Source organism: Calonectris borealis, chromosome 1 (assembly GCF_964195595.1).
Source record: "Calonectris borealis chromosome 1, bCalBor7.hap1.2, whole genome shotgun sequence".
NCBI classification, from domain to species: Eukaryota; Metazoa; Chordata; class Aves; order Procellariiformes; family Procellariidae; genus Calonectris; species Calonectris borealis.
Window position 1 is genome coordinate 2,191,987 of NC_134312.1, and position 17,987 is coordinate 2,209,973.

The 17,987-nt window shown below is 49.0% G+C and overlaps 1 protein-coding gene across 1 annotated transcript in view; it reads right to left on the minus strand.

Moving 5' to 3' along the window:
- Positions 1–17,987, minus strand: part of LOC142078246 (uncharacterized) — a 106,512-nt gene that overhangs the window by 46,541 nt on the left and 41,984 nt on the right. Inside the window, exons 39-56 of the mRNA XM_075140705.1 lie at positions 16,727–16,759; positions 15,398–15,469; positions 14,522–14,581; positions 13,644–13,679; positions 12,448–12,528; positions 11,568–11,603; positions 10,967–11,011; positions 10,612–10,683; positions 9,901–9,936; positions 9,740–9,775; positions 8,120–8,161; positions 7,789–7,842; positions 5,800–5,838; positions 5,581–5,616; positions 4,541–4,675; positions 3,793–3,912; positions 2,223–2,351; positions 1,835–1,951 (exon numbers count right to left, since the gene is read on the minus strand). Coding sequence (XP_074996806.1) covers positions 1,835–1,951; positions 2,223–2,351; positions 3,793–3,912; positions 4,541–4,675; positions 5,581–5,616; positions 5,800–5,838; positions 7,789–7,842; positions 8,120–8,161; positions 9,740–9,775; positions 9,901–9,936; positions 10,612–10,683; positions 10,967–11,011; positions 11,568–11,603; positions 12,448–12,528; positions 13,644–13,679; positions 14,522–14,581; positions 15,398–15,469; positions 16,727–16,759 — 1,179 coding nt within the window. The remainder of the gene's footprint in view (positions 1–1,834; positions 1,952–2,222; positions 2,352–3,792; positions 3,913–4,540; positions 4,676–5,580; positions 5,617–5,799; positions 5,839–7,788; positions 7,843–8,119; positions 8,162–9,739; positions 9,776–9,900; positions 9,937–10,611; positions 10,684–10,966; positions 11,012–11,567; positions 11,604–12,447; positions 12,529–13,643; positions 13,680–14,521; positions 14,582–15,397; positions 15,470–16,726; positions 16,760–17,987) is intronic.

The following is a 17,987-nucleotide window of genomic DNA, read 5'->3' on the forward strand; positions in this document are numbered from 1 at the left end:
GCTCCACCTGCTTTCAAGCACCGAAAAGCTCCCACCTCATCCAGGGTCCTGCAGCCCAATCCCACAAAAAATGAGGGGGTTTGGGCTCCATCCTCTGTGCTTCCAGGTCTCTCTCCAGTTTAACCATGCCCAGCCAAGGGAAACGGCACATCCAGGAGGAGAAACAAAGCTGGTGGATGCTCATGGCACAGGCCACCGTCTCCAGAGCTGTAGCTTACACACATACACGTGTGTGTGCGCGTGTGTTTGTGCCGGGAGCCCTCTCGTGGCTGCTGCAACCACGATTGTTCCAGCTTCGTGCTTCAGCGCGGTGTTAATTTGCAGAGCCAGCCGGGAGACGGCTAAAGCGACGGGAGCAGAAGCAAGTGTTCAGCAGGCTCCCTAAATCAGAGCGAGATTTCCTCTAACAGGGTCTCCCCGCTTTGAGCTACCCCCTCATTGCTATTCCTAGAAATATCCTTGCTAACGCTGTTCCTAGCAGTTACCGTGCCTGTAGCTGCAAGCAAACATCCAAGGGATTTTTTGGTTCGCTTTTTAAGGCTGTGGGTATCCTGTCTCTGAGTATTTTCAAAAAGAGCATTCCCTCCATCACACAGGAGCACATCAGTATGCAAAGGTGTTAAAACAGCACTGGATGAATGCATTTTCCCTCTCTCCATCACGACACGATGCGTCGTGTTGGGGTAGGCTCTCCCAGCTGGGCTGGACTGTGCACTTATGGTTACAATGATGTTCAAACTGGAGGGTGTTGGGTTTGGTACGTGGCAGTGGAGCATCGTTTGGGCTCTTAGAAGAAAATGCATGCCCAAGAGAGCAGGGGGGGGGGGAAAAGAGTGAAATGGGATGTTAGGGCTCAGACAACCACACTGCAGCAACACCACAACTTACTGCCCATCGCTGAGCTGTGATCACTGCTGCTACCAGCCTGAATGCACCCTCCGACTTTGCTGAAAATGCTATAACATGTCTTAGAGGATACATACGCACTTGTAAAGCAGCTCTAGCTCCTGGCTATGGAAGAAACCTCTCTCTTTGCTACTGTCCCTCAGCCGAGGTGCAGTAACAAACCACTTCAACTTTTTAGGAGGCAAATGTCTTGCAGGCCTTGAAGGAAGAGGTAAAGTGAGTCACCCTGCATCGTGTTTCCTCTGAGACAGTCACCTTGGCTCAGCTGACCCACAAAGGCTTGTTAAATTACCATTAGCTCTTCTTTGTGAGTCCTTAAAAAGAAGAAAGTCCCCAAATTCCTGTTCGGACCCTAAAATCTTCTTCTTCAAGGGAGTCAGACTCTGCAACCCAGAACTGGGCTCAGGAGAGTGCATACCGGGGTCTGAAAGACTAACGCTGGGCAGGGAAACCTGAGGGTCTGTGGACTATTCTGAGACATCTGTGAAAAGTAAGAAGGAAAAGGAAGGTTTCTTGTCAGGGAGCATATCTTAAATTCACTGTCCGGGGTCTGCACTGTCCCTGGAGCATTACAAGTCTGATCCATTGACTATTCAATCAACCAAGCCCAAAAGATGGGACAAATGCTGAAACCAGACAGATTCAGATTAGAAAGAGATTGTCCTTTTTCTTTCAACAAAGTGGGTAATTAAACACCAAAACAATTTGCCAAGGGCTCTGGGGAGTTCCCACTTCCCTGCCTGTATGCAGAAGGCAAGGTTGGCTGTCAGCCCAGGTCCAATGTCCAAGCAGTGGTCTCCTCTGGGCATGTGGGGAGGGCTGTCCCAGGACTCAGAGCACTGGGTGAGAGATGTGCATCCCAGTCCCTTCCAGTCTATCACTTATCTCCACACTGGTCTACTGCCCAGCATGGCTGGGGAAGACGTACATGGCTGGTGTCCTGCTGTGGTTGTCCTTCCACCCTCTCCTCCAAGGACTCGAGAAGCTCCATGGGCTGGTTTCCCTGCAGATCATCTTCTGGGTGTGGTGGGGGCACAGCCAAGCTCTGCAGAGGGTGGTGGGTGAGCGACAACACAGTATCACTGATTACCAGAGTGGAAGATGGAAAGCAAGACCCTTTTTGGGCTCGGACACTGATTCATGCAGACATCCTTACCCTTTCTCTAACAGCTTTTCCCTGCAGTAAAATAGGGACAAAACTCACAGAATTGCAACGATTTGTCCAATCAAGCTCTCAGAGATGTAACCCCTTTGCATCTATTAAATTAGCACAAATGGAAAAGTAATTAAAAGTCACTGAACAGGCATTTACATACACTGCTGAGAGAAGGGTTTGTCCCTCTTAAGTCTCCCTCCTTCCTTCTTTCCTCAGATGTTTCCTCCAAGGACTCAGGAGGGTTTCCTAGGGGCTGGTACTCAGGTTCAGAACCACCAGCAGATGGACCCTGGGGAGAGCAAAGAAAGTTACCGCTTTTTCCAAGCCAAGACATCACCCACAATACACCGCTTTACCAACACTGCCATTTATTCAATAGCATGCTCAGAGACCGCAGGACAAGGCTGGAGAGCCAAGGTGCCGAGACCTCTCTTGCACCTTACTTGGGAAGTGCCAACAAGGATGGGCTGGGGCAGATGGCAAGGATTCGTGGTGGGTTGGAGGGCTGCTTTGACCCCTTCGCTCCCAGCTCTCTGGTTGAAGTCCAGCCTAGACAGGCTGGCCCAGATGAACAGAGAGGTCCCCAACCCTTTCTGCCAGATTGGGTTGGGCTCCCAAAGCCCATCAGAGACAGCTTTGGTGTCTCTGTACCCCAAATCCCAGCATTGCTGGCTCCAGGGTTGCTGGCACATCCAGTTTGGGTCTTTTGGTGCAAACACATCTGCTGGTGAGCACTTCATCCCCCCTCAAGCCCCTAAAATGCTATCATCCAGGTTGCAATGATCCAGAAAAGCAACGTGTCTCACCTGGGATCACAGCAAGTGCCTGGAGCTGAGAGGGGATGAGCCTGTCTCACCCTGTCTAAGTGCTTGAGCATCTGGGTCATTGTTGAACCAACCACAGAGGAAGATAAAATCATCAGGAGTTGGCTCCAAACACCCCCACAGCTCTTGTGCTCCAGTTAGAGGAAACATTTCCTACCAGTGACCCACAAGGGTTTATGGAGAGTGAGTCACCTCTTGGCTGTCATAAAAAGAGGTCTAGAAAAGCCCCACCGCAGCTGCAGGCGCTATTTCTTGGACTATCTCTTATCGGGACTGGCTAGTACAGGCAAATTAAGATCCATGACTCCTCCACCAGCTATGAGAGGTGACCTGGATACAGCCCTCTGATGTTATTCCTGGAGGTGTGTTGTACCATGTTGGAACTTGGGTCCAGCATGGAGATTAAGCCTTAACATTGCTAATAAATTCCTAATTCCCATACCACAAACTATCTCTTCCTTGCAATTGCAAAGGATGCAGGTGACTAGATCACCTCTAGCAATTAGCCTGGTTACTGAAGCAAATGAGAGCTGTGGAGTCATGTCAGGGACTCCTCTTGGGCAACTTCAATCCAATCTGACAGCAGGATTGCATCCAGTCCTGCCAGGCCAGGAGAGAAGCACCTAGATTACAACCTCCAAGTAAGAAGTTGTGGGGTGAGTTCAACAGATAACCAGCATGACCCAACCTGTGCTGGTTTTTGCTGAGAAGACAAGAAGGAGCTGTGGTTGGGTGGAGAGGAAGGGAGGATGAAGATCAGCAGGAGGCATCACTGGAGCATGACTGGGAGCTCACAGAAAGCTGGTATGCATCGGATGTGCAATCTCATATTATTGCTGCAGCAGACCAGATGGACAGCACAGACCTACATAACTGCATTTCATCAGCTCTGCTGTTTATTTTCACCTTAGGGAGTCCTTCAGACATCGGCACACTAAACTGAGCCTCCGCTTCCAGGCTCTGTGCTTCTTCTGTCACCTCGGTGCTGGCCGGGGCATCACGAGAAGTATCAAATACCAGCGAATCCTGCAACGTCATAAAAAGTGAGTCAGTGTGGCCGTGACAAATCTAAGCTCCAGGCGAAGAGCTGGATCCTGACAGGTTATTTCTGCCCACTGCCCCATTTCTCCAGCACGCTCTGTCCCATATGGTGGCCTTCCCGAACCAGAATGGAGCAAGTAGTCAGCAATTCCTTGCTGGCCACCTCCAAGCCTTCCTTCCAAGCTAATCCTGCTTCCCTGGGATCCCTCTTGCTTTTGAGGCTGCCCTCGTGATTGCTTCTCGTGCTTTCAGCTGCTTTGCTCCCCTTGCACACCCACCACTCCAGCGACCCCCAGCCCTCAAAGGGCACAAGGAGGCTGACGGCTTTGGAGGATGGCCAGCCATCCTCCATCAACAACAAGGGTTGACCGATTCCTTTATTTCCACTGAAAAAAAGAGTGTTTTGCAATTGCATCACTTTAAGCTGAAGATCCAAGATCCTGGTGTGGGCCATTAGCCTCTTCCAGCTTAATTGTTTCTTACAGTGGCTTCAAGTCACCGCAACCTGCTTGATGACAGAGGTGACCCTGAAGCCTTCAATGATTCATTTCTGTCTCTCTCTCATTTCCTTCAAGTTCTGTCTACCCCATGAGGATGACATGACAATACTCACGCCATGCTTGGTGGCATGCAGAGGTGCCTGCTTTCTCCTGGAGGTCTTGCTTGTCCTGGAGCCACCCAGCTGCCGCACCAGCCTGTCCACCCCATCCCGCAGGAGCACATTGGAGAGGTCCTTCAGCAGTGCCAGCTGCAACCGGTGGAGACCATTAAGGCAGCAGACCATTAAGCACAGCACCAGGCAGTGCCACCCTCGTGTTCCTGACACAAAACAGTGCAAGTGCAGCCACCCCGAAACAACGACCGAGGCATTTCCAGTGGGGCTCACAGGGCACCTGGTGAAGCAATGTGCTCCGACAGCCAACGGCTGATTTAAATACAGGTGTCCATGGTTTGGGCATCTAGGAGCTGATTGATGGTGCTTACGTGGTGGCTCTTCCCATCCTAAATAAAACCCCTACATTTGACCACATCAGTCAGTCCCCCACCTCCCTCGGTCACATCTCCAGAGCTTACAGAAAAGAGCTGAAGGTAACGAGCACAACTATAATTACCTGCCTGGTAGATACTAAAAGCTGAGCCTCAGCACACTTCCTCAGCTTGATGGCAACCTTGAGAGTGGAGAGGGAGGCCACCATTCTAGCACTGCTGTATTGCACAGTGATTGTTCACTATTTTTGTATTACGAGCTAAGGAACAACCCAACCTGGACTTTGCACTAAACAGGACACACAGCATGGCCAGACCACCCAGAGGGCTGTGTGGGTCTCCTCTTGCTGGCTGCGCAGACCCACTGCTGAAGTACAAGTCAACCCAGGTGGTAGCACCAAGCTCTGAATGGGTATTTGCCAAGTTTCAATGCCACATAGGTCTCAAAGCCACCATCCACCCCATAACGCATCAGCAGAAAAACTGTCCAAGAAGCATTTAAATACATATGGTAAGCTGTAAAAGGAAATGTAATAACCCTGCCTTCTTGAGAGTGCCCGTGCTGGACCTGGGGAGCACACATAGTCTCCAGAAGGCCAGGGGGAAATCAATGAAAAAGCTTAATTACAATCACCTTGTCAGAAGGAAGTTCAAAGCATTACCTACCTTGATACCATTTGCTTCAAAAAGCCTCTCCAGATCCTGCAAGAGGAAAGAAGAGTCAGAACTTCTCCTCCTCTCTCCTCCAGCCCAGGAAGCTGGTCCTGCAGGTGGTGGTGGCTAAGCCTGGGAGCACACACTGTGTCCCCTCTGCCATCCCAACCTCAGGCAGTGAGGGAGGTGTTTCCAACATTAATACGCTCCATAATTTTTTATTTTATTTACCTTCATTTCCACTCCTTTGCCTGGTGGACCGGGTTCTCCCTTCAAATGAACAAGAACAACTCATTAATTAAGTCATTATCCCATTGAGCAGCAAGAAGAGGAGCTCTGAGGAGGGGCGAGAGTCACATATCTGGTCCTTACTCTGCTACCAGTCTGCTCAGTGACCCCAGACAAATCCCCGTTGGCTCAGAGGGGGCTGAATCCCACCCTGCTCAATGGGCTCCTTCGGTCCTCCATTGGACACAGCTGCTGGCCACATTTCATAGGGCAGGCCTGGACCAGAGCCAGACATGAGCATCAACAAAGTGGGGTTTGGACCAGAGCTTTACACCATCCCCTTCTCTGTTTCTTGGCAATGCACAATGAAAAGAAGCAAAGGTTTTTGAGGCCCCCTCAATGCCACCGATGCTGTCACTGCTTTGGCAGATGTGCAGAGGTAGCAGCAAGGAGGAGGATGGCCAAGGTGCCCCCATGGTTGGCTGTCCCTTCTGGAGGTGGCTATGGTCCTGGTGGCCCTCTGTGCTGCCACACGCAGTCTGGGTCAAATATCTCCAATGGGTTGGACTCCCAACAGCAAGTCCCATGGACAGGCTGTCCGTCTCTTCTTGCCCAGCATGGTAAGGCTCTCCAGGTGACTGATCCTGGGCCACCATTGTGGATGAAACCACGGATGAGCTGCAACGGCTTGGGAAGTCCAGTGGTGGGGCAAGGAACATCTGCTGAGGTGGGGGCTGACCTGCCTCTCTGACGGGCTTCATTTCACTGAAATCTGGTTTCTGTATCGACAGATTCCGGTGGAATGAAGGGCGCCAGGAAGGCCTCCATGCCAAGGTGTGCCAGGGCAAAGGAACCACGTTGTGGGGGTGCACTAGCTGAACTGGGTACATCTGAGGCACAGCCCATGCATGTCACCTGGATGAATCCTTGCCTTTGCAAAGACCTGGATCTTGTGCCAATCAGGAGATCTACCTGTACTCGCTGATGCTGCCTTCTGCGGCATTTTCCTCTCCATTAAGTGAAGGAGTTGGTCCCACCTCTAAAAATCTCTAGATGTGTGGGATCAGAAACCTCTTCTCCTTCCATCACTTTCTGATGTGCTCTTCAACTTGCAGGAGGGAAAAGAAAGGAAGGAAACATCCCTGAACATTTTAGAAATTTACCCCACCTGGCTCCTGAACATCTTAGAATCACAGAATCATAGAATCATAAAGGTTGGAAATGACCTATAAGATCATCGAGTCCAACCATCAACCCAACACCACCATGCCCACTAAACCATGTCCCTAAGTGCCTCATCTACACGTCTTTTAAATACTTCCAGGGATGGGGACTCAACCACTTCCCTGGGCAGCCTGTTCCAAGGCCTGACCACTCTTTCAGGAAAGAAATTTTTCCTAATGTCCAATCTAAACCTCCCTTGGCACAACTTGAGGCCATTTCCTCTCGTCCTATCGCTTGTTACTTGGGAGAAGAGACCAACCCCCACCTCGCTACAACCTCCTTTCAGGTAGTTGTAGAGCACGATGAGGTCTCCCCTCAGCCTCCTCTTCTCCAGACTGAACACCCCCAGTTCCCTCAGCTGCTCCCCATCAGACTTGTGCTCCAGGCCCTTCACCAGCTTCGTTGCCCTTCTCTGGACACGCTCCAGCACCTCCATGTCCTTCTTGTGGTGAGGGGCCCAAAACTGAACCCAGGATTCGAGGTGCGGCCTCACCAGTGCCCAGTACAGGGGCACGATCACCTCCCTGCTCCTGCTGGCCACACCATTTCTGATACAGAAATACTGCCTAAATGTCATGTATCTGCTTAATCAAGTTGTAGGACTACAGCATCACTGGGACCACAAGTTTACAAGCCCAGCTCAGAAACTCTGCTTTGAAAACCCAGTCTTTTGGGGGGTCAGAAGAGATCTGAGATGGGTGCTCTTCCCTCTGGCAGCCCAAAACAAAGACACCAACACAAAGATGCCTCCACGTATTTGGGACATACCTTTGGGCCTGGAGGACCTCTTTCGCCTTTCAAGCCATCCTTTCCGCGATCCCCCTGTAAGCCAGCAGGAATATGTTAGTTCTTCATCCCCTCTAAAATTCCCAGTGGAGATGCTAGTTTCACCATGCGTTGTGGTATTTCTCAGACGCTGGCCCCAGACTAACAACACCTTTTCCACATGGACCAACCAGCCTTTTCTTGTAACTATCTTATTGATACACATAATTAAGTTAAATTTGGAGCAACTCTGCTCTTCACTTGAAACACACTGCTTAATTAATCACACATTCAGCTTCAACACACATCTTCTCCAGTAAGGAGGAAATCTTACCTTGTCGCCTTTCAGGGTGATGGTGTTCTCCAGAGAAGACATCTGAAAAAAAATGGAAGAAACCTTGCTCACAAAGTGAATGATGATGTCTTTGATACAAGCTCTCACCTCCATGTGTCTTTTACCTCCGTTAGCCCTTATCCATGGGCGCAGAGCCAGCTGCTTTCTCCCAAATCAGCCAGCAACCTAAACCTGCTACGTTTGGACTCAAACCAACAGGCAACCGGTGCAGCATCTTTGCTCTCACAGGTAAGAGATTCAGCGTGGCTGTGATGTTGGTGTCAACATCTGCATTTCCAGTGAATTCCCTCTCAAAGGGAACTGGGATCACACAGACACCACTTTCCTGCTGCTCAGGACATTGCTTGGGTCCCTCTCAGACATAAGCATTTAGTGGGATATTTGATAGCCGGTTGGGTAATTACATGAGTGAGAACAAGCCTTTTGAATCCTAAAACCACCTGGCTGGGTGATGGAATGAGATGGTTATGCATTAGCAGAGGAGGATCTTGCCATACCCTCAAGCAATAAGGCTCTTCCCAGTTTTGAAGGGAACAGGGGGTGTTTGATACCCCCATGTCCCACTCCCAAATGTACCAGAGTCCAAGTAGTGCAGAACACACGAGAGACAAGTGAACAGGAGCCCCAGTAGATAACAACATCTGAAAATGGGGCTGGAACCACTAAATGGGGTGGTTTCAAACAGCATGTTGGTAGGGTTGTGAGCGGAGAGCTGCGATGTATGGAAAGAGGCATCCATCACCAGAAGGCAATGACTCCTTGCTCCTGGCTTGTCCGAAGTTGGCAGAAACTACTGTTTTGTACAGCAATAATACTGCTGAAGGTGGTCAGTAGCATTTTGCCCACTTTGAAGCAGCCTTTTACTCAGATCCTGCCAATGTCTCATCCCTAGGGATGGAAGATAAAGTCTAGCACAGCTCTCCCAAGAGGCTGTGGCTCCCAGTCCTAAGGCAGTGGTTTGGTTTTGCACCAAACAGGGGTGGCTTTACCTCCACTGAAGTCAACGGGGTGAAAAATGCCTCCTTGCACATTCATGTACTGAAACACCTTCCTGATCACCTAAATGACCTTTCAAAATCTCTTCCAGCCTTATTTTTGATGAACCTGGGTTGAGCTGCTCGCTTTTCATCTGACCCAACTTGATGTTAGGCTTCTTATCCAAAGGAAAACTCCATGCAAAGGCACAGGGGAGTCCTGAGCATGAGTCGTCCCATCTGCCTAAGCACCCTTCCTAAAAGGCATCCGTCTGTCTGTCTTGACTATAGAAGGAGCCCAGATGCCTCAGTTACACAACAGGCAGTGATTAAAGGTCTCAGGTGGGTTCATAGCTAGCTTTCAGTCTCTTCTGTGACACAGTCTTCTTGCATCATCAGTAACAAGCCATTTGGGGTGGGATTCATGCATATATCTGTAGAGGAGCTAGCTGTACCGCTTTGCACTTTTGATAAGGCTACAAGGGAAATCCACTCTACAACATGCACTGTTGCAAGCACTAAGTTCTGGCAATGTGTCCTCCGTGGTACCCAGGATTCATGGTAAATCTCAATATATCCCTTCCCTGAAAAAATGTGTAAGACAACAGAATTAGGCATTACTCACAATGCTTCCAGGAGTCCCAGGCAGCCCAGGCTCACCCTATGAAGATACAACACCACCATACCCCCACCCCCCAAAAAATAGTGAGTGGTGCAATTCAACATTTTAGTCCCCAAACAGACTCTCTCTCATGCAAGGTTATAAATGGGAACGTGCAAACCTACAGATTCGCCCTTGTCTCCTTTCTCTCCAGTGATTCCCTAGGAGGTGGAGAGAGAGGCAGGATGAGAACAAGCCATGGTAGGGGAGGGGGTCTCAGCACTCTCCCCTCTTCTTGCCATAAAGACTAAAAAGCCCATCTTTATGCAGCTGAACTAATGAAACCTGGATTTCAACATCTCTCTTGTGGAGGAGTTCTCTGACATTTAATAAGGGGTGAGATTATTAGCCTCTTTCTCAGTGGGTAGGCTCATTAGGGACTTTCCCCTAGTCAGCTGCTCAGTTGCACAAAGTTTGTAGAAACACCATGTCTTTGAGACCTCTGACAATGTAGCTGACCTTAGCCAGTGTTTTCCAAAGCTCTTAGAGGGAGATCAGACAGACAGAGCATAAGTGCATCATTTCCCTCCCTCGCCAGACTAGGACAGTGTTAAGCGTTTGATTTCCAGCAATGTGGGGCTGGGGAAGTTTTTGCACACTCAGAAACCCCCACTGCACAGTCCTGCTGTTTCACTTGTGCTTAGCTAATTAAATAAGAACGGAGAAACAGCCCTAATCTCCCCTTTGAAGAGGAGACCCCCTTCCCAGGAAAGAGGGAGAGAGCTTTCTATGCCTCGCAGACTGTAAGGCAGAAAAAAATACGGTTGTTTCTTTGATTGGCATTGCACTATCCCAAGTCCTCCCTCTCTCAACTGCTCCTTTAGGGATTGCCTTACATCCTTTCCAGGTTGTCCTGTATCGCCTTTTAATCCCTGCTCTCCAGGCCGTCCTGGGAGTCCAGGCGGACCCTGCAAGAAAGGATTCGGGGAAGCAATCAGAAATTATTTTTGAGCACATCCAGCAGCTCAGAAAAAAAAAAACCAAACAAAAAAAAATGCTACCCCCTATGCTTTTTCACTCAGGAAAGAAATATTTGCACATGGATGTTTCTAAGTGGGGACTCTCGTTGGGCTGGAGAAGGAAGCCCTCCGCTCCTGCACAGACCAGGGGTGCCTGGGCAGCAGCAGAGCAGCCTCCCCTGATGCCCCACCACTCATCCGGGCAGAAAATTGTAATAATAACAATTATTACCCTGATTCCTCTCTCTCCTGGTTCTCCAGGGACACCTGCTTCTCCCTGAAAGAGAGGAGTAGGAGCTTCTAAAAGCTTTTTTGACCTTTCTTTTTTAGCCTTTAGCTTTGGAAAATGAAACCAAAGCTAAAATAAAAGAAAGAAAAGCCAAGGGCGAGATGAAGAGGATTCTTCGTAGTCTCGTCTAACCTGAGGACAAGTAAAGAGGAAATAAAATGAGCAGGGGTCAGCTTCAAAACAAATCACAGGGTGTCATTTTCCAGCTGCTGCTTAACTAACCTGTGCAATGCCCTGCCCAGAGGGTTTGAGGGTGTTAAAGGTTTATGTGGGGTGCCTAAATTCATGGAAGCAAAATCTACCAAGAGCTATCAAACCCATGAGACATCACCTCTCACACAGGACATCCTGCTTTTGCGTTGTTCCCAGGACCTCCAGGGAAGTTGGTCACTCTTGGAGGTGAGATGCTGGGATGGATGGACCTTCACTCTAACTCAGTGCGGCCCTTCTCCTACGCTGCTGGACCCAGAGCTCCAGCTGTGAGTGAGCCTGCTGTGTTTGGTACCTATGTAACTCTGGAAGGTGTGGGCTCCCCATTGATTACCTTGGTCCCAGAGGTGCCTTTCTTCCCTGGTTCTCCCTATAACACAATGCAAAAGCGCTAGGTTACATTTCCACCTGTGACCAAGCTTTTTTACCCTAATTTCCTACTCGGGAGAAGAGCTCTTGTTTTGAAATCACCGGTGACTCTGAGGTCAGGGATGAGAAACACAGCTGCTTTTTTTCCTTCAAGCCTTCCCTTGATGATTCTATTCCACTTGATGTTCAGGGATCAGCTCAGCCCTTTGAACTGAAGTCTTCACTGATTGTGGTTAGGAGAGGCTTTCCTGAAGCCAGTTCTGATGCTTTTCTGAGCGGCCACCTTGTTTGATGGTAAGAGGGAACTACTATGCCCTAAAAACAAAGCAAGCTCTTCAGGGCTGGTGTAGCTGCACACCGTGCTAGTTCCCTGCACGTCAGACAGATGTGACTCAATGATGAAAGACTGTGATATTGAATAAAAAGTAAGAAATGCTGTGTCCAGGCAGTGCAACACAAACACCATGGTGCCACGACACTTGTGCCACCTGGACCAAGGGTAAAGAGTTCTGCCCTGAAACATAGCCTAAAGCACACCCTAATGACAATCTGCAAAGGATCTACCTCCTCACTTGCAATGAAAGAGTGGACAGAACAAATGAGAAGTTAGATCCCTTGATGAGCAAACCATCATGCCTAATTCAAGCTAGTTTGTCCAGTCTTGTTTGTTGACGCTGTTGTGCTGAGTCCTGTCTCTTCCCCAACTAGTTTCTGACTGGTCCCATCCTGTCACTTGTTCCTACCTCCTACTGCAAGGGCATAGCCTGGAGTTGTTAGGTTGGTACAGGGTGGCGTGCCATGGGGTTCAGCAGGACCATCTGACTGGATTGTTAACTTCTACTTACATCTTTACCTCTTAGTCCGGTCTCGCCTGGTTTCCCAGGTAATCCTGGTTCACCTTTCTCTCCCTTCAGACCTATATTCCCCTAAAGAAAACAAGACTGTTGTTACATTCCTCTTCTGCATTTCATAGTCCTCACATTTTAGACATTGCAGGGCATATTCAGACAGCATGCCAGGCCGCATGGCCATGCAATTGCTTCCACACTCCTGGATGAAGCTTGGGCTCAGAGCATCTACCCTACGCTAGGAAGGGCTGTGCTTACAGTATTTGCTTAGCGGGCTAGGCTGGAATGCATCCATCTCTAATGTAGTCCATCCAGAGTCCATGATCAGCCTTGGCAGACACTGCAGGACAGACTCTTCTGAGGTTCTCCACCTCCAGGAAGCTTTGCAGCTCAAATGAGGTGGCCCATTAATGGAGACCCAAGAGATGTCTGGTCTTGAGAGCGCGGTTTGGACGCACGGTCAGTTCCCCCTCCATGTTTTAACTTCTATTCCCATGTGAAATCAGATGAGCTCTCATGGATGGGTACTTACACATCTGCTCTGCTTGATGTGTAAGGCCTCAACAGAGGCCTTCCTCATCACTCAACCACCTCACCATGCCTTCCCTCAACCCAAAATACCTCTTGCTGCCTTCTCCGCTTTTCAACTGCATTAACACATCTTGTTAACACATCTTGTCTTGGATGCATCTCATTTATCTCTTTTGACATCCAATTTCTCCATGCCCATGAAGCTGATCCAGCCTAAATATTCCGTTCACTGGGCTATGTATCATGCTGTAACATTTCCCAAATCCATATGCTCCTTCAGCCAAGCCTGGGGAGCAATGTTGTTTGAGAAATGTACGCAGCGAGACAGATTCACTGAACAAACACCACATTTGGGAGGTTTTCCAGACCTCTCGACCAGTTTTGAACCTTTGCTAGGAGGAATCCTACAAGCCAGGATTTGCAGATTTTTTTAAAGCCTCAAGAGCATCTTTTCGTTCTTTTTCTATGCAGGGCTCTGTGTGTCACATGGAGACTCCAGCAAAGCAGAATTTGTTCAGACCTTTCAGCTTTTGAACACTCCCCGTGTTTTGACGCTAGTCCCACGGCAAAGATAAAACCCCACTGACTCAAGATGCTTCGGGTGACACAGACATCGGTCACGAGACAATGCTTTACGCGTTGCAATCACTGCACAGACTCACCTTCTGACCTGGTTTGCCAGACAAACCTACATTTCCCTGCAGAAATACAGACCGTTAGTCACATGGCAAGAATGATACAGGCAGAATACTTTCAGGTGAGGGTCCTCCGTTGTATCTAAAGGGTGTAAACCCCAGACTCAGTGCTGCAAAGCTGCTCTTTGATTGTAGGTATTAGTAGCTGAAACAGTGTAGTAAAATGCAGAGAAGGGGAAAACAGACGGTGTCCTAAGAGAAGAGGGGCTGCTGTAAGCATGCACTGTCTAGATGCATCTGTCTTCCCCACTTTTGAAGCCATTAATACTTCGGTGACTAGCTTTGACAGAGGGGTGAGGACCTCAGAGATGTTAGGTTTTGCAAGTTTTTGCTGGTTTAAAATGAAAGGGACTATTAATATCCCTGTAGGAGGGAACACCAAGGCATTAACCCAACCCTTACTAGACATCAGTGAACTCATATGGGAGCCACCAGAAGTTAGCACCTTCTTAGACACAAAAGTCAGGAAGATAAAGGTCGAGTTCACTTTCAGGACACAAAGCCATTGGAAATGGGGCTTCCTTGGCTTTGCTGTTCGCAGAATTACCAGTTGAGTGTTGACCGTCTGCTTTCTTCCAGACTCATGAGCAATCCTCTCTGCATTTTGGAGGAGTCCCCCTCTTTGCACCTGACTGTGGAAGACAGTGCTAACTACCCCATCACACAAGATCACCAACCGCAGGGTGACAACCCAGCTCCTTGTCATCACCCCAGTATTAATTCCCTCAGGGGTGAAGGCCAGCAAATTCACATGCATGGAGGTGACAGGGAGGTTTTGCCTCTGAACCTCCTGATTTGCCTCCTTAGTCCTCCCCTTTCCACATCCAGCGTATTGCCCCACTCACCCTATCGCCTGGGTCTCCCTTTAGCCCAGGTTGACCTGGAATGCCGAAACCTGGACTTCCCTGCAAAAATCAATGACGATGCGTGTCACGATGCGTGTAACGCTTGGGGAGCTTTTCCTCTCTGCAACTCTTCGTATGACACAGCCAGAGCTAAACCCTGTGCTGGTACTACCTCCCAGTTTGTCATTACGGCCACCACATGGTCCCTCTCCCTTCCTAACAACACTCCTTGCCACCTCTGAGAGATGCTATTGTGGAGAGCCAATTTTCCCTAGAGTGTTATTTAGGGAAGCCAGGATGTGCCTCAGTTTCCCCATTCCAATCTTGCAGATCTTGGCCGCAATTCTTCCATTGTCATGCATGAGCTGTGGTGGCATGACCCTGCTCCACTCGTTATCTCACTCTTGGGAATATGTCCTATGCCATGCTCGCTGTTAGCAGTCTCCACCCCACCACCATTTTGCAGCCCCCTCAAGGGTCAGCCTGCTTCCCGTCCTTGCTATAACTGCTGGCCAATGCTGTGTTTGGTGCTAAGCAAGATGCAGAAGGAGATACAGTGTCTTGCCAGAGCAGCTTCCAAGCTCAGGACATAAATCTCCACATCTGAAGCTAGCAGGAAAGGACAGAGCAGATAGGCATTTTCATCAACCATGGGCAGCCGGGTGAGCTGAGCATTGGTAACTCTGTGTCTCTCACCGACTTCCTTTCAAGGACCTTTTGACTTCTCCATGTGACAAGTCTCCCCTTGGCTTACAGCACATGGGTGCTCCTTGTTAGCACGAGGAATTCCATCTGCCTCAGAGCTTCCTTTGTGGACACAAACAAAATAAACCCTTCTACCCATAAAGGATGCGCCAAGAAAAGCAAGTGCATTACCTTCTCTCCTTTGTCTCCTTGTATTCCTTTATCTCCTTGTGGTCCCAGGGCCCCTGTTGGTCCAATATCTCCCTATGAATAAAGACATCCCCAAAACTAATAATATCACGCAGGAAAACAAACCCCGTTCATGTGGCTCCCTAGAGCTGCCTTTTGCACTTTCAATACACTCTGAAAACCACTCCCTTGCCAAATCCACCCATCCGTCCACCTCTGGGTTTACACGTAAGCTTTCTCTGTGGTACCTGGTCTTCTGCCATACAAAACCCATCATAGTAGTCACACCCTCTCCAGCCATGCAACCTGTATACTGTAAATTATCGTGTGCGCATTTCTAGTGGTATAAGCAGGATAAAATTCAGGTCCCAGATCACTACTTAAATGCAGCCAGCCTAAAAGAAGAGAGGCATTTTTGCTGAGTGATGTTAAGCCCTCTGGACAGTAAGACCAATGAAGGGAGTTGGCTCCAACATCCAAGCTCAGTGAAAAGGACAAACCTCATTGTCTCTAAGGGGTGAGGGAAGTATGAAGCACCGTAGGGTATTTTATGAATGCCAGTAGTCAAAAAGCCAAGAGATGTTAGCCCTGCAGTACATACTCCTTACAAGGATAAGGGAGATCTTTTATTTCTCTGCAGATTGGCAATAAACTATCAAGAATAAAAAAAATTAAGATATTCCAGACCATGTTCCACCACAAGGCCTCTGCAAGAGTGAACTATATCCACCTTCCTATAAAGTAGATGTACAGTATGGACAACATAGTCAGGGAACAGCTTTGTCTCACGCATCTCCCTGGTTTGAGAAATTCAATTTCCTCCAGTCACAGGGAGGACAAACAGTGGGTCAGGGATCCAGAGAGGTGGGGAAATCTCCATCTGTGGAGATGCTCAGCACACAAGGTCCTGAGCAACCTGACCCAGCTTTGAAGCTGGCTCTGTTTTGAGCAGGAGGTGGGACTAGAGACCTCCAGAAGTCCCTTCCAGCCTCAGCTGTGCTTTGGTTTTATGTCAATGCCTCCCTTGGCTGGAAAGTAGCTGCTGTGAGTGGGCTGGATTTGTGCTGCAGCGATCTTTACCTTCTAAAACTAGCACACGGAAATCCCAAATTTCCCCATGGACTAGGGCTAGAAAGAGAACGTCAGGCACAAAATATTAATAAAAGCCAAAAAAGTATCAGCAGCGCAAGACTATTGCTAATTTTCCAACCTCTCCTCTCCAGTCAATCACAAGGGAGAATATGATTCAGATGGTGAAACATGGTCCTGCCCTCACTTTTTTCAGGCAAAGATCTCATCTAAGTTTCAAGCAGTGCTAATGAATGAACTTACCCTGACACCTTTCTTGCCTGGAGGTCCCAAAACCTGAGGATAAAAAGAAATCACAGAAATGCTCTCTTATTTGGGAAAAAAGATCTCCCTTTCAAAGCAGGGTCTATTCATGTACCTTTCCCAAAGCAAGAGAATCTCAGCCTTGTTATGGGATGGGAAACCCACCATCTGCACTGGGTCATAAAACGCCAGAAAGGGCTACAAGCCAAACCCCAAACCCAGTGAAGCTTGTGAAGGAATCCCACCAACTTCAGCAGGTTTTAGCTCCAGGGATGGGACCGAACGATCACTCACATACAAGCAGTAATTGGCAGATAGCTGCTCTAGCCTTTGCTAACACACACCAAAGACCAACCTTTGGACAGCCATGAATCTTAATGACTGCACTACGACCCTGCAGAGCAGCCCTCGGCTGGGTTTAGGGACTACAGAGCTGTCTTCCTACCTTGTGTCTCCACCACAATTCTGTCAGCGTTGCTAGGAAAGAAACCTAAGGTACCCTGCTCATTCAAGCATCCTCTAGGACACATCAGTCTGTCCTGGTGGTGGGTCTCAGTCCTTAATGCAACCTCCAACTGCTCCCACAGCCCTTGCAGCAATGCTGTGGGGCATGCAGAGATGGCCACCACGAAGGTTTCTCCTTAAAGCTGCCCTAGCATTTGGAGGGACATGAAGAAGAGGCTGTAGGAGCCCTGTTTCCAAATGGGAATGAAGCAAATGAGACCGATCAGCAGCTCTTCTTCAGCAGGGACCAGCACAACCCCATTGTGAATGGGGAGCTTGAGTGGGGGACAGGCCTGGAGCACAGGACTTCAGTGGTGGGATGGCTTTATCCTTATGTTTCCTGCACAGCCGTGAAGCTTCTTTGAGGAGCCAGTGGGCAACTGTGGTGCAGGGCTGGGAATACAAGAAGTGGAGCAAGGGAGCAGAAGACATAGTTGTCTGGAGGGTCAAGGAAAAGGTCCATTAGTTTCTCCTGCAGTTCAGTGGGACACCTCTCTCTTGGTCCTTGGTCTACTGGCACCGCTGGTGGTGATGCTGCATAGCTCTAGCACAAGAAGGGCTGTAATCCACTCATAGTTACCCCCATAGCTGGAGCACCTGGAAATCCTGGGTTCCCCTGCAAGGCAAGAGGACATAAAACGAACAATCTGGGGCAATGAAAAATTCCTTCTCGTTGCTCTCCCCATCCATTCCTTAAATCAGCCCAAAACGCAGAAGCACAAGAGCAAAACAGAGAGGAGACGCTGAGCTCAAGTGC